Source organism: Stenella coeruleoalba (genome assembly GCF_951394435.1).
Source record: "Stenella coeruleoalba genome assembly, chromosome: 4".
In the NCBI taxonomy this organism is placed as follows: Eukaryota; Metazoa; Chordata; class Mammalia; order Artiodactyla; family Delphinidae; genus Stenella; species Stenella coeruleoalba.
This window is the reverse complement of record NC_137149.1, coordinates 1,559,058-1,575,389: the sequence shown is the minus strand read 5'-3', so window position 1 is coordinate 1,575,389 and position 16,332 is coordinate 1,559,058. Positions and strand designations below refer to the sequence as shown.

General features: G+C 52.8%; 1 protein-coding gene across 1 annotated transcript in view; it reads right to left on the bottom strand.

The window, feature by feature from the left end:
- Positions 1-16,332, bottom strand: part of CFAP99 (cilia and flagella associated protein 99) — a 43,496-nt gene that overhangs the window by 6,034 nt on the left and 21,130 nt on the right. Inside the window, exons 7-10 of the mRNA XM_079920894.1 lie at positions 14,968-15,048; positions 13,754-13,825; positions 13,454-13,545; positions 12,601-12,805 (exon numbers count right to left, since the gene is read on the bottom strand). Of these exons, the coding sequence (XP_079777020.1) occupies positions 12,601-12,805; positions 13,454-13,545; positions 13,754-13,825; positions 14,968-15,048 (450 nt within the window). The remainder of the gene's footprint in view (positions 1-12,600; positions 12,806-13,453; positions 13,546-13,753; positions 13,826-14,967; positions 15,049-16,332) is intronic.

The window sequence follows — 16,332 nt, the reverse complement described above, 5'->3', positions numbered from 1 at the left end:
CATCAGCGTCTGGAGGTGGGGCCTGCTGGGGAAGTCCCGCCTCACGTCCTCCCTTCCTCCACTGTGGTCCTGGGGGTGTGAGCCCAGAACCACGCAGCCACCCCCCCAGACCTGACAATAAGCTGAGGACTGCAGCCAACAGTGTCCTGGGGAAACCAAGTCAGAGCCACTGGGTTTGCCCTGAAGCCCACCCACCGCTGACTCCACTCCAGAGAGCAGGGCACTGCTTACTTTGCAGCCACGTGGAGCTGGCTGCCCAGATTCTGCCCAGGCCTGTGCGTAGGACACGCCAGCCCCCGGGAAGCCCCAGGCTCCCCATCACACGCGCCCCCGGGCACGCCCTGACGGTCACCCCACACCCTTCTTTCTGGGAGGAGCCTGAGAAACGCGCAGCTCTAAACCGCGGGGCGTGGTGTTGCCACTTTGAACCGCGCACAAACAGGACGCGCCCCGTGTCCTGGCTGCGGCTTCCCTCTTCTGCTCAGTATCCGGGGGTACTATCCTCATCCACGTTTTCACCGGGATTGCAGTTGGCTTATTCTCGTGGCTGTTTCGGGGAATATATAGCAACTCTTTGATACATTCTACCATTGACAGACATTCAGGTTGTTTCCAGGGTGGAGCTATTGTGAACAATTCAGAATATTATTTTCAGTCTTCAAGATACTACAAAGGACAGGGTGGGATGTATACCTCCTGTCACTGCCCAGCGCTGCCAGGGAGCCCCTGGACTCCCAGTCCTGGAGGTCTTGGCACCTGGGGGCTCATCTCCCACTGCATGGTATGTGCAGGGTCCATGTGTGGCAGCGTGGACGGCAGGCGCGCTGGGCAGGAAGGAAGCCTTTCTTAAAGCACTTTGCCAGAACGTATAAAAATGGCTTTTGACCATCCCTTTCTGTGCAAGTTCATTCCAGGTTCTAAGAAAAGGAACCACGGTTCTTGGAGAAATGGCCATTTGAGGTCTGGGGCAGGGAAGATACAAGCTGAGCCTGCAGCATTTTATGGCATCATAAAGTAAGGAAGTGCTCAAAAAACAAAAGGATGGCGGGAGGCATGGGGGCAGGTCGAAGGGACACAGGAGCCAGCCTGAAAGGGGTCCCAGTGGCCAAAGCTGGCAACAAAATACCTCACGTCGTATTGGATTACAAGACAAAGTATAAAATAAATATGCATGAGTCCACACTGATATAAATGAGTGGACTGATATATATGGATATATAAGTGAGTAAATGGGGGAGAAGAGACAAGCCTTCTGTGCTGAAGAATCCACATAACCTACCCACCTCCTTCAGCGTGGGCCCCGCTTAGAGACCCCTTCCAAGGAGTGCAACGTGGAAAGGGGGAATGACCGCAGTGAGAAGCCAGGTGATCAAGTCCAACCTCCTCAGCGATAAGTCTGCTGACGGCGGGCACCCTTGAAGGGATGGGATGAAAAGGCACGTGGCCCCTGTGGTCTTCCTCCTACACCCAGTCTGAGCATCTCAACAGACAGACATTCTACAGGACACCTGACCAGCATGCCTCACCACTGCCAAGGGCGCCAAGGACAAGGAAAGCCTGAGACAATGTCATGGCCAAGACGAGTCTGGGACATCCTTGGATGGGATTTTGGACAGAAAAAGGACATAAGTAGGAAAAAAAATGCTGAAATCGAAATAGAGTGTGGAGTTTAGTTAAGTTACGTGCCCATATTGGTTTCTTGATTGTGACAAATATACCCTGGTGTAGTGGGTTGGTGTCCCCCCAGAATTCATGTCCACCTGGAACCTCAGAATGTGATCTTATTTCCAACTAGTTAAGGATCCAATAAGTAATGAGTTAAGGATCTTGGGATGAAACCATCCTGGATTTAGGGTGGGTCCTAAATCCAATGACAAGTGTCAATATAAGAAGAGGAGAAGACCCAGAGAAACATGGAGAAGATGGCCATGTGAAGGTGGAGACAGAGATAGGGTGAGGCTGCCACAGACCAAGGAATTCCTGGGGTCACCAGGAGCCAGAAGAGGCTTAGAGCAAGCACGGCCCACCCAACACCTTGACCTCGGACTTCCGGCCTCCAGAACGGCAGCTAAAGCCCTCCAGTTTTCCATGCTTTGTTGTGACAGTGCAAGAAACCCCACAGGCACGTGCTGATGTAAGATGTGACCCACAGGGGAGGCTGGGTGACAACAGGGGAGCCCTCCGTACTAGTTGCAACTTTTCTGTCACTGCTTTAAAAAAGTCCCAAAGTAAAACGTTTTTTTTTTTTTTTTTTGTGGTACGCGGGCCTCTCACGGTTGTGGCCTCTCCCGTTGTGGGAGCACAGGTTCCAGACGCGCAGGCTCAGCGGCCATGGCTCACGGGCCCAGCCGCTCCGCAGCACGTGGGATCTTCCCGGACTGGGGCATGAACCCGCATCCCCTGCATCGGCAGGCGGACTCTCAACCACTGCGCCACCAGGGAAGCCCTAAAATGTTTATTTTAAAAAGTACTTTCGAAAACGTTGTAATAAGTTCGAGAAATGCTTGTGTGGAAATATGAGGTGCGAAAAAGTAGGCTACCGAAACTTGGAGGAGTCGTACCCCAAGTAAGTAAATTACGTGCAAGGAAAGACACCTGGGTTCGGAGGAGAGGCAGCTGAGCCGAGTCCCCGGACCCCCGGCTGGCTGTGGAGGCACAGAGACAGCTGGCAGCCTGGTCCGGGGAGTGAGGAAGGGGGGCGACATCTCCTGGCTCGGAGCGAACCCCGCGGAGCCCAGGAGACGGCGCAGGCCGTGGAGGAGGCCCCAGGATTCTAGCTCTGCCTCCGCCCCGACCAGCTGTGTGACCTCGGGCAAACCACCCCCTCCCTGGCTCCAGTGTGTCTGCTGGTGAGTGGGGACGGCGGTGCCACCTCCCAAGTCACGCCCGCACGGCGTCCCCGTCAGGCGTGGCATCGGTGTCAGCACAGCATCAGGATTTGGCGGAGAGGAGGACGGAGCACTCAGAGACTGAAAGGAGGTGATAGAGCTGAATCTGTGAGCAGGCAGAGGTGTTGGCGAGCTAGCGGTGTGGTCCCCTGGAGAGGCCACCAGGGTGGTGAGCGGCTCGCGGGGCAGCTGGCCGGCTGGAGTTCTGGGCTGACTCTTGGTTCTGTCTGCTCTGACATAAACCTCGGACCCGTGGTCCGGCCCAGGGGCCAGGCTGGCCTAATGCATCCTTGGGCCCTATGTTGGAGCCCAGCTGGGTTTTCCGCACATCTCTCCACCCCTCCCGCAACTAACACCACCCGAACGAGGGCTGCTGGCTGACCTTGCCCCAAGCAAGGGCTTTCAGCTACCAGCACGGGGACACCTTTAAAGTCAAGTGAACACAGAACACACCAGACAGCATTGACGTAACAAAGCCAAATAGACAAATGTTCCAAGGGCCTCCAAACTAAATCCATCGAATACTTCGGTAAAATATACTCTAAGAATGGTCACTCATGACAACCGGAGTGTGAAATGTTACTCACCCAGGGGATTTTGTGCTAATGTTGGTACTGCTACTCCGGATTAACTTCACTGTAATGATGGATTAAAAAAAAAAAAAAAGCGGGCTTCCCTGGCGGCAGTGGTTGAGAGTTCGCCTGCCGATGCAGGGGACACGGATTCGTGCCCCGGTCCCGGAAGTTCTCACATGCCGCGGAGCGGCTGCGCCCGTGAGCCATGGCCGCTGAGCTTGCGCGTCCGGAGCCTGTGCTCCGCAACGGGAGAGGCCACAGCAGTGAGAGGCCCACATACTGCAAAAAAAAAAAAAAAAAAAAAAGCAAGAATTACGTGAACTTTACCCATTTTTTTCCAATATAGCTACTTATTTCTATGGTTCATCAAATTATTTTAAAAGGGGGATAAAATTGGGAATTCCCTGGGGGTCCAGTGGTTAGGACTCGGCGCTTTCACGGCTGAGGGCCCAGGTTCAATCCCTGGTTGAGGAACTGAGATCCAGCAAGCCACGCAGCACAGCCAAAAAAATAAATAAATAAAGGGAGATAAAATTAAGTGAAGAAAATATATTCACACTGTTTATGAGGAAACAATGTCAGAGCTACACTCATGACTTTACAAATATATCCTTTTCAGCCCCTGTTGCTAGAGCACCTTAATACTGGTCACCACGGAAGAACCAGGAAAGCTTCCCCTACCCAGCCCTCAGCTATGGAAATCAACACTGGGTTCTGTGGTGAGGGCCAGGGCCTCGGGGTGGGGGGGGCGGGGGAATTACTGAATCTACGTCTCAAGAAGAGAAAATTCAGGTGGGCCCAAAACATCCTACCTCTCAAAAGAAAGGATGCCTCCTGGGGCTTCCTTGGTGGCGCAGTGGTTGAGAGTCCGCCTGCCGATGCAGGGAACATGGGTTCGCACCCTGGTCTGGGAAGATCCCACATGCCGCAGAGCGGCTGGGCCCGTGAGCCATGGCCGCTGAGCCTGCGCATCCGGAGCCTGTGCTCCGCGACAGGAGAGGCCGCAACAGTGAGAGGCCCGTGTACCAGTAAAAAAAAAAAAAAAAAAAAAAAAAAAGAAAGGATGCCTCCAGGCTCTAGAGGGATGCTGAGAGCACAGAGGCGAGGAAGGGGCTCCCTCTGTGGGCCAGGCTGTGGCAACGGAACCTCCCATGGAGACAAAGTCCCATTAAGACACGGAGGCCGGGGACCTCCCTGTGGTCCAGTGGCTAAGACTCCATGCTCCCGGAGCAGGGGGCCCGGGTTCAATCTCTGGTCTGGGAACTAGGTCCCGCATGCACGCCACCGCAACTAAAGATCCTGCATGCCGCAAGGAAGACCTGGTGCAGCTAAATAAATACTAAAAACAAAAAAAACGACACGGAGGCTGTGAAAGTCACCAGTTCAGCATGAACGGCGCACGAAAACAGTACAATTCCTTTTGTCTTCAAATGTTTAGCGCCGTCTACTCAGGTTACTTTGTTCACAAAACACTCTCATCATCTACATGCATGTACCTGGACGTTCCAGGTCAGCAAGAGAAGCCTCTGGACCTGTGCCGGATGGTCCAGCCAGAGTTGGCCGGGCTTTGGGGAACACGGCTCGGGGCTCGGGGAGCTGCCCTAATTATGACGCGAGGCCGAGGGTGCCTGGGTGTCGTGGCTGGGCCGTCAGCCCCCACAGGGTGCCCTCTCCCAAGCTGTTCCCCGGAGGCCCACGACTCCTGTGCTTCTGACTGGAGGCCTCTGGCTCACGAGACCCCCAGGGTTGGGAGGGACGGAGCTGGACCTCACCAAGCCGCCATTGAGCCACGGGAGGGGCCTGTGCGGGCTGGAGCCCCTCCTGCTGACCTGGCGTCAGGACAGGCCGATGAGGGGAGGGGCCGTGGGGGCAGGCTGTTCTGTCCTTGCTGTCAGAAGAACAGCCCCATGCCAGGAATACTGAGAGAGCCCTAAGGAGTAGAAGGTAGCGGCTCCAAATGCCTTCCCGCCCCCGGGGCAAAGCCTGCGGGAGGGGCCTCCCTCCCTCCCAGCATCTCTCCTCCCTGGTGGAGCTGCTGCTTCTGCACCGCAGGCGGGTCGCCTGAACACAGTCCCTCTGCCCAGCAAGCCCGCTTGTCAGGCCGCAGCTTCTAGTCCAAGCCCTGGCTTCCAGCACCCACCCCTCTGATGGGGTCTTTGCCCCTCCAGGTGGACCTCTGAAGGTGACTCCGGGTGGCTTCTTCCGGGATCCTCTCAGGGTCTGTGGTCAAGGGAAGTGCATGGCTGCTCGCGACTACAGCCCACCTTTGTTCTCCACCCACTGCCTCCTGCCTCTGGACTTTCCCATGTGAGTCCGAGGACTTTCAAATTCCAGGGAAGCCGCACGGGATTTGTCGCAGGAAGGCAAGGACGGGTCAACATTAAGAAATCATTAATAGGAATGTTACTCAGCCATAAAAAGAAACAAAATTGAGTTATTTGTAGTGAGGTGGATGGACCTAGAGTCTGTCATACACAGTGAAGTAAGTCAGAAAGAGAAAAACAAATACCGTATGCCAACACATATATATGGAATCTAAAAAAAAAAAAAAATGTTTCTGAAGAACCTAGGGGCAGGACAGGAATAAAGACACAGACGTAGAGAATGGACTTGAGGACACGGGGAGGGGGAAGGGTAAGGTGGGATGAAGTGAGAGAGTGGCGTGGACATATATACACTACCAAATGTAAAACAGATAGCTAGTGGGAAGCAGCCGCATAGCACAGGGAGATCAGCTCCATGCTTTGTGACCACCTAGAGGGGTGGGATAGGGAGGGTGGGAGGGAGACGCAAGAGGGCGGGGATATGGGGATATATGTATATGTATAGCTGATTCACTTTGTTATAAAGCAGAACCTAACACACCATTGTAAAGCAATTATACTCCAATAAAGATGTTTAAAAAAAAAGAAATCATTAATATAATTAACCGTATTAACAGAGTTAAGGAGAAAAATAATATGATTATCTCCACAGATGCTGCAAAAGCCTTTATCAGAATCGACGCCTGGGACTTCCACTTCTGGGAAGATGAGTAGGGGTGCTTTTCCCTATTCCTCCCACCAGGCACAACTAAAACCCCTGAATATAAATTACTAAACACACAGAAGGCTATGAAAGGTGGAGGGAAGAAGGCTGGCTGGCTGGGACTGTGGGACTTGAAGGATGGCACGGGGCAGCGGGGGGTCCCTGGGTCTTCTGTTACCTCATGTGCCCCAGGCTGGGTGCTGGAGGACCCAGAAATGCCATAGGTGCAGACAAAAAAGCCCAACCAAAGCCTCCCAAGGGACCAGGAAAGGAGCCGCCTACAGACACAGAAAACTGTGTGGCACAACCTGTGCTCCAACCAGACATCACAGGCAAAACCTGAGCAAAGGCTGAGTGAGCGCAAGACTTCTGCCCTCCCCAGATCACGGCGAGGTGGCACGGAGGAGCCTGAGCTGGGACCTGCCCCCGGCTGTCAGTGGTGTCAGAGGAGAGCTCGTGGCAACCTGGTGTCCACCCCCACCCGCGGGAACAAGGGCCCCTCCCCATTCCCACTAAGGTGGTGTCAGAGGAGGCTTAGTGCAGAGTGAGGACTCTCACCTCCATGCTTGCCACGTGACAGTGGAGGCCACGTGGGGGGCAGTTATAAGGTACTCCTCCCTCTCCCAGTCAGGGGGGGTATTTATTGATGGAGGTCTAGCTGGAGCCCTTACCCACAAATCATCAGGGGCCCCCTCTCAGGGGTCAACAGAGGCCACGTGGGGACGGTGGGTTGCTAAGCCCACCTGGCAGTAATGTGGCGGTGTCCCCCTTCCCCTGCCAGAGCGGCGTCAGAGAGAGGCTGCTCTGACAGAAGGCTTAAGTAACATCCACAGTCCTGTAACATAATACCTAGAATGTCCAGGTTTCAATCGAAAATCACTCACCATACCGAAAGCCAGGATGATCTCCAACTGAAAGAAGACACAATCAGTAGAGCACTGAGCTCTGATCTTAGCACTGAGATCACAGATGCTAGATTTGACAATGATTTGTAAAGAAGCCCTCATAAAAATGCAACAAGCAATTACGAAAAAATCTCAACAAATTTAAAATAAATAGAGCAGAGTATGTTCAACAACCACAATGGAATCAACTAGAAATCAATGATCAAAGATAACAGGAAAATCTCCAAATGCTTGGAAACTAAACAACATACTTCTAAATAATCCATGGGTCAAAGAGAAAATCTCAAGTGAAATGAAAAAGTACATTGAACTGCGTGAAAATGAAATACAACATATCAAAATTTGTGGACACAGCTAAAGCAACAAATAAAGGGAAATGTGTAACACTCAGTGTTTACAATAGAAAAGCAGAAACGTCTCATGTCAGTAATATAAATCCCATCTCAAGAACCTAGAAAAAGAAGAACGAAATAAACTCAAAGCAAGCAGAAGGGAGGAAATAATAAAGAGCAGAAGTCAGTAACATTGAAAAACAGTAGAGAAAAATCAATGAAACAAGAAGCTGGTTTTTTGAAAAGATCAATGAAATTGACAAATCTCTAGCAATTCTAACAGAAAAAAAAGAAAAAACATAAATCACCAATATTCAAGAATGAAACACTTTAGACCCTACAGACATAAAAAAGGATGGTAGGGCTTCCCTGGTGGTGCAGTGTTTAAGAATCCGCCTGCCAATGCAGGGTACACGGGTTCGAGCCCTGGTCCGGGAAGATCCCACATGCTGTGTTGCAACTAAGCCCACGAGCCACAACTACTGAAGCCTGCGCGCCTAGAGCCCGTGATCCGCAACAAGAGAAGCCACCACAATGAGAAGCCCGTGCACCGCAACGAAGAGTAGCCCCCGCTCATCACAACTAGAGAAAACCCACATGCAGCAACTAAGACCCAACGCAGATAAAAATAAATAAAAAATAAATGATTAATTTTTAAAAATTAAAAAAATAAAAAAGAATGGTAATAGAATATTACAAACAACTCTACATACATGAATTTGGAAACTTAGTGAAATGGACCAATTCCTCAAAAAATACGAACTACAACTTACCCAATATGAAACAGATCATTTGAATAACCCTATAACTTGTAAGGAAGTTGAATTTCTAATTTAGAAAAGTCAGAAAAGAAACCTCCAAGCCTAGACGATTTCACTAGAGAATCCTACCAAATGTTCAAAGAATTAATACCAATTCTACACAATCTTTCCTAGAAAATAAGAGGAGGAAATGTTTCCAAATTCATTTTATGAAGCTAGAATTACCTGATACCAAAACCAGACAAAAGACATTACAAAAAAGAAAACTACGGACTAACACCCCTTATGAAACTATGTGCAAGAACAACTTTAAGAAAATCAAAATAGTAGCAAATAGAATTCAACATATATAAAAAGAATTATACACCGTAATCAAGTGGGGTTTATTCTAGGGATGCAAAGCTGATTCAGTATGTGAAATTCAGTCAGTGTAATCCACCATATTAACAGGCTAAAGAAGAAAAATCACATGACCGTATCAGCTGATGCAGAGAAGCATCTGGCAGAATTTCCTGATAAAAACTTTCAGAATAATAGGAATGGGGGGAACTTCATCAACTTAATAAAGAGCACATCTACAGAAAAACCTCCATCTAACATTACACTTAATGGTGAAAGGCTGATTTCCGCCAAGATGGTGAACTAGGCACAAATGTTCTAGCCAGTGCAATAGGCAGAAGAGGAAATAAACAGGCAGATCAGAAAGGAAGAGATAAAACTGTTCTTATTTACAGATTACATGATTGTCTATGGAGAAAACCCCAAGGAATCTACAACTAAATTCCTTGTTTGTCCTAGAAAACTAATAAGGGAGTTCAGCAAGGTCACAGGACACAAAAACAACACACAAAACCAATCGCATTTTTACCTACTAGGATTGAACACATGGCCACCAAAATTAAAAATACAGCACCATTTACAACCACTCGAAAACAATAAAAGAAATACTTCGGTGCAAATCTCACAAAACTTGTAAAGGGCTTACATACGGAAACCTAAATAACCAGATGAAGGAAATAAAAGATTTAAATAAATGGAGAGATGTAGCGCATTCATGGATTGGAAGACCCAACCGGCTGGCCATCTGAAAACGATAAAAGTGGATCCAGACCTCGCACCGTGTACAAGAATAAACTTCAAGTGGATAGAGATCCAGATGTAAAAACGAAACCACAGAAATACTAGAAGAAAACATGCGTGAACTCTTGTATAACATGGGTATGGGAAAAACCTTCCTAATTATTCAAAATCCAGATACAATGAAAGAAAAGACTGATAAGTTTGATGACATGAAAATTACATTTACATGGCAAAAATACATCATTTAAGCACAGCCAAATGAGTACCTGGAACAAAATATCTGTAACAACATACTATAGTTAAAGGGTTACTTTCCTTAATATATAAAGAACTCTAAGCTCAAAAGAAAATGGAGATGGTCAACTAATCTTTGACCAAGGCACCAAGAAAACTCAATGGGGAAAGGATAGTCTCTTCAATACATGTTGTTGGAAGAGCCAGATATACAGACCCAAAAGAATGAAACTGAGCCCCTATCTTACACCACACACAAGAATCAACTCAAAATGGGTCAAAGGCTTAAATGTAAGACCTGAGACCGTAAGACTCCTAGAAGAAAACATAGGGGAAGAGCTTCTTGGCCTTGGTCTTGGTGATTATTTATTTACTTTTGATTTGATACCAGAAGCACAAGTGGGACTACACAAATGAAAAAGTTTCTGCATAGCAAAGGAAACAGTCAACAAAATAAAAAGGCGACCTACGGAGTGGGAGAAAATATTTGTAAATCCCATATCCAATAAGGGGTTAATGTCCAAAATATATAAGGTACTCGCACAACTCGATGGCAAAATAAAATAAGATAACGTAACCTAATTTTAAAAATGGGCAAAGGACATGAACAAACACTTTTCCAAAGAAGACATACAAACAGCCAACAGGTATACGAAAAGATGGTCCACATCCCTCATCATCAGGGAAATGCAAATCAAAGTGACGACGAGCTATCACCTCACACCTGTTAGGACGGCCAGCATAAAACGTCAAAAGATAGCAAAGGTTGGCAAAGATATGGAGAAAAGGGACCCTGTGCACTGTTGGTGGGAATGTAAATTGGGGCAGCCACTATGGAAACCAGTATGGAGGTCCCTCAAAACATAAAAAATGGAACTTCCGTATGACCCAGTAATCCCACTTCTGGAGGTACATCTGAAGGAAATGAAATCACTATGTTGAAGAGACATCTGCATTCCTATGTTCATTGCCGTATTATTCATGGTAGCCAAGATACGGAAACAACCTAAGTGTCCATCGATAGATGAATGGATCAAGAAAATGTGCTATACGTACATAATGGAATATCATTCCGCCTTAAAAAAGGAGGAAATCCTGCCATTTGTGGCAACACGTATGAACCCGGAGGACGTTATGCTGGGTGAAATAAGCCAGCTGCAAAGCGACAAATACTGTCTCATCTCACTTCTGCAGGAATCTAAAAACGTTGAACTCATAGTGACAACGAGTAGAATGGTAGTTACCAGGGGCTTGGGGGGTGAGGGGGATGGGGAGATGTTGGTCAAAAGGTCAAAGCTTTTAGTTAGAAGATGAATAAGCTTTAGGGACCTAACGTACAGCATGGTGACTAGAGTTAACGATAATGTTTTGTACACTTTAAATTTGCTAAGACAGTAGATCTCAGTGTTCTCACCACATGCACAAAAAAGTAACTATGTGTTAATTAGCTTGATTGTGGCGATCACCCCACGATGTATCTGTATATCAAAATATCATATTATACACATTAAATATATACAAATTTTACTTGTCTATGATACCCCAATAAAACTGGGGAAAAAAAAGAAAAGAAAATGACAAAAGACACGAACAGACAGTTCACAGAAAAAGACACAGAAGTGGCTCTGATATGGAAACATCCTCAAATTCACGTTTCATAGATGCAATGCAAATCAGAGCTATACTGAGATATTATTTCTCACCTCTGAGACTGGCAAAAATTCCTGAACTCAGTACAGTAACCTCTGTGGGTGGGTCAGGGGGGTTGGGCCCCTTCCCCCGGTGCTGGGGCCTTGAAGTTCCTGCCCAGGGAAGGTGATGTGGCATCTCTGGTAAGACCTCAAAACCCCCAACAACAACAGCCACAAGAACAAGACAGAACCTCCACATCAGCTACTCTGACGGAGCAGTCCCTCCTCTAGCAGTGGGCCTCGAAAAGCCACCTCCACAAAGAGGAAGAACTTGCACAACATTATCCATTGCCGGTAAAGCAGGCTGGGACAGTTTATGTTAAGGAAAGGGGAAACAAGAAGTGTGTATACTTGCTTGGAAGGAAAGACAGAAATTCATGAAAATAAGGACTTGGGGTGGAGGTGGAAATGGGCTGTAAGTTACAGACTTACAAGAAGTAAGACTTCTCTGAGGCTACGTGTCATATTGTTTTGACTTTGTATTTTTAAGAAGTGAGCTAAAAAGGAAGGAAAACCAACCCTAACACGAAGAGCAGATACAGACGCGTCTGCCGGGAGAAGTAATTCTCGGGGACCTGGGGCACATCTGCCGACGGGCGGCCCTCAGTGGCACACGGCTAAGGAGAGGGGGCTACGGCTGGGCCTCTGGGCCCTGCAGGCTCCCGCCTCATCTGGGCCGCCGCCAGGCCCACTGGAAGGGACACAGGCAGGGAGGCCCCGGCCAGGACGTCCGTCCTAGGAGGAGGAAGGGCAGGACTGACGTCCAGAGCATCTGAAGTGGAAACGTGGGTGTCCACAGACCCTCTCGCATCTTATGCAAACATGCTGGCCTTCTGGAAGTTTCTGCCAGACCTCAGGTCCTCCCTCACACGTGGATGTGCGGACCAACTGACCGTGCTAGTGGGGGCAGGGGGGCAGTCTGGACCAGAAGTGCTGGCCAGACAGTCCACGCAGGCCAGCTGACCCCAGATGCTTCCAGAAGCCCCACCTGGTGAGATGGGGCCAGAGGAAGCACCTCGACTCTGTGGGTTTTAGGAGGAAATGCCTGGGGGCGGCAACCACAGGAACAGCCGGCCCAGGCCCCAGCCACCCCGGCTCGCCCGTCACCTCCTCCTTCTTCTGGTCGGCCTTCTGCTTCTTCTCCTGCACCACCTGCTGCCGTGCCAGGACGGCCTCCTCGTGGCTGAGCTTCCCCTGCAGCCGCCGGCACTCGCCTGCGGCCAGCTGTTCCTCCAGGTCCTTCGCCTGTATCTTCCTCTGCCACTTGAGGAACTCGGAGAGGTCCCCGGCCCCGTCCATGAGCTTATCCACCCTGGGGAGAGAAGGCGAGAGGCGGGGCTGGGGGTCTCCTGTGGTGGGGCTGCATGGGCCACCAGGAGGCCACAGTTCCCCTGGGGGCAGTGGCCTTCACAGGCGTGGGCCGCCCTCTACCAACACCAGCCACCCGCTCCACGCACTGTCCACCCGTCCCGGTCCTGTGCGTCCGCCCTCCAGCCACATCTCCAGCCCCCATCCACTCGTGTGTGACCCACCTGTCTGTCCATCCGCCACCCCTGCCCACCTGTCCGTCCATCCGCCACCCTCTTGTCCACCTGTGCGTCTGTCCATCCTCTCATCCATCTGGTCAGCCACCCAAGCTCCCACCCGCAGCCCAACTCTTGGGGTAAGTGCAGGGGTCTGCAGCCCTGCTGGTAGGGGAGGGAGCATCAGAAAGGGATCCCAGGAGAAGGTGACCCCTCAGGGGACTTTGGGGTGGGCCAGGCTTCTGCTAAGCCTCCTCCTACCCAGTCCATCTCCCTCACTGAGTGCAGATTGTCTTCCTACGATGCAGCTGTGACCCTGACACTGGCCTGCTTGGGTGCCCCCCACCCAAAGCCGCCTCTGCAGGACTGCAGCTGCCAGGCGCCGGCCCCTCTTGCGCTCCCGGAGGGGAGGGGAGGCCAAGGAGCTGCCACCCCACCTCTGCAGCTCTCTCTCCACCTGCCGCTGGTATAAGGCCCCTTCTCGCAGGATGGCAGCAGTGTTCAGCTTGACCGGGGAGTCATCGTTGGGCTGCAGGAGAGAGTAGAGGCCGGCTGTGATGGGGGAGGGGAGCCTCGGAGCAGCAAGTGCCCCTCTGCCCTCCCGCCCCCTCCCCAGCGCTTCTTTCTGCCTCAAGGGCGGGGCTGTCCTCAGGGGAACAGGCCCGCAGGTGGGCCCCAGGGGGCGGGGCGGGGCCTGGAGCCAAGGCCCCGAGCCGACAGTCAGGGGCACCACTCACCCTGTAGAAGGTCAGTTTCGGAGCCTTGAGGATTCGAGGTGGAAATCGGAGCCGCAGCTTCGTCTTGGAGTCCTATGGGGGTCAGGACTTGGCACCTGTGCCCACAAGGTGCCCCCAAACACACCCCGGCTGAGCGGGGGGCCCTGCAGCCCTGGGAGGCCTGGCCCACTCCCCTCTGTCCTAACTCCAGCCGCCCACCCACGCGTTCCAGCCCAGCCCGCCCCCTGCACTGGGTCCCCCGCAGCACCTTTGTCCTCCAAGGCCGTCCAGCCACCCAGGCAGGGGCAGGGAAGGTGCAGAGCCTGCCGGGCTGGGGACCGCAGCTCCTAGTCGGGGGGCTGGAGCCTCTGGGCTCAGGGGCTTCTCCTCCACTGCCCCCGGGGCTGGCCCCCAGTACCTTCCCTGGGCTGCTCCCTGCCCAGGCCGCTGCTGCTCTGCAGACACCCTCAGGGTGGGCACCACATCCACGGTGGGCGAGCAGCGGGTAGAGCTCCCCACCGCAGCACCTCAGCCATCACACCCTGGGGCCTGCTGCTCCTATGTGGGGTGCCCACTCTCCTGGGCTGCCCCAACTGCTTGGGGGGCTCACCTCGCCCCGTCCGCCGCCGCCCAGATGGGGCCAGGGCGGGGAGGTGGGTCCAGGGCGGGGGGGCGGGGCCGGGCGGCTCCTCCTGCGTGAGCCTCGCTCAGCATCCACCCAGAATGGGCCCTCCCTATCCTGCTCCCTGACTTTCCTTATTGACAAACACACCCTGGGGTTTTCCTCACAGAAACACTAAGTGCTCAGGATGGAAAATCTGGAGACACCCAGGGAAGGAGACGATGCACCTGCCCGCTCGGCCGCACTCAGCCTGGCGGCGCTGGGCCCCGCCCCTCCGTGGCCCTCGAAGTGTGGCCGCGGCCGTGGCACGGGGAGGGACGTGTCTATGATGTGAGAGGAGGCCGCCGGGAAGACCGGCCAGGCTGTGGGTGTGCTGGCCTTACCTCCACCGGGGGCTCCCCGCGGGGGCTGGGCCGCGCGCACCGCATCTCCTCGACGCTGGCCCGCAGAAGCCGCTCCTGCGCACAGAGACAGGCCGCTCCAGCCCGCCGGCCCCCGCGGGAGCCCCGGGCCGCAAAGGCACGGGCCAGCCCCGCCCCCGCCTCTCACCTCCTCCCCAGCTGCCTTTCGCCCCTGACGCCCGCACAGGGGTCTCCGCGTACAGGGGGCCCACCTCAGCCTTGCGGCGATTGTATCTCTTGGTCGTCTCCAGGAGCCGCTGCTCCTTGGGCGGCCAGTAGGTGCTCCTGGGGACCTGGCGGCGCGGTGGAAGGAAGAGCCCGTGGTGATCCGCGGCACTTTGGAGGGGTGAGTAGAAGTGCCCGCTAGATGTGGGTGAAGGAAGGTGCCAGGGCCAGGAGGGCGGACGGTGGTGCCCCCGCCAGGAGGGCGGACGGTGGTCACCCGCGGAGGAGAGGCGGCGACGCCACGCCAGCAGCAGGAAGGAAGGTGGCCAAGCACAGGGCCCAGGCCCAGCAGACGCTGGAGGGACAGGTAGGGCTGGGAGAGTGTCACGGACCCCAGAAAAGTGAGCTGCTCGTGAGGGGGAGGGGCTGCAGCAGTAACACTGAGACAGCAGGGTGGCTCCTGGAGGGAAGCAGTGTCCACAGCGTGGGTGGGGCAGAGCCCGGCTGGAAACCCCTGAACTCCAGACTCCTAACTCCCCTGCACGTCTAATGTTCGTAGGAAACTCATCATCTCCAAACCTGAAACCCTCTCTGCCCCAAAACCCTCCCCTCCCCCAGCCTTGCTGACCCTGACTGCTGTCCATCCCTGGCCCACATCGAGGCCTTGGGGTCCTCCTCGGTGCCCTCCTCAACCCCTCTTGGTCTCTCACAGCCACGTCCACCTCAAAAACTGCCCACCTGCTTCACCCCTCACCTCCCTCCTTGGCCACCACAGCCAGAGGGACCCTGTGAGCCCATATCCTGTCTCTCTGCCCCCTGAACACCTCCCCTCCCATCCCCTCCTTCCCTTCCTGGCTGCCCCCTGACCCTTGGGGGAGGGATGGCCCTGCCCCAGGGCCTTTGCACAGGCTTTGCTCTGTCTGGTATGTTCTTCCCCCAGACAAATCCATGACTCATTTGCTCCCTTCTCGTTCTTTACCCCACGGTGCTTCTCAGGAGGGCTTTCCTGGCCGTGCCGTCCAGAACTCCATGCAGCCCCTCCGACACTTCTCATCTCCTTTCCCTGAAGTATTTTTTCTCCTCGGCATTTTTCACCAGCTAACACACCTTACATTTTACTTATCCTTTTTTTCACTGGAACACATGCTCCATGAAGGCACAGTGCCTGGCACACACTGGGCATCCAGACACGTTTGTTGAATGAGTGACCTGGAGTGAGCCCTCAACCCAGGAGGCGAAGAGGGTCCTGGGCACGGAGCAGGGCAGGGAGTGTGGAGGGAGCGAGCTTATGGCTCCAGCACAGCCATCTGTGGACCCCACGGAAGGAGACGGTCCACCAATATCTCACAGCTCACGCAGTTAAGGAGCAGGGCAGGGGATGGGAAGGGGCCAGGCAGAGAGGGAGAGAGATG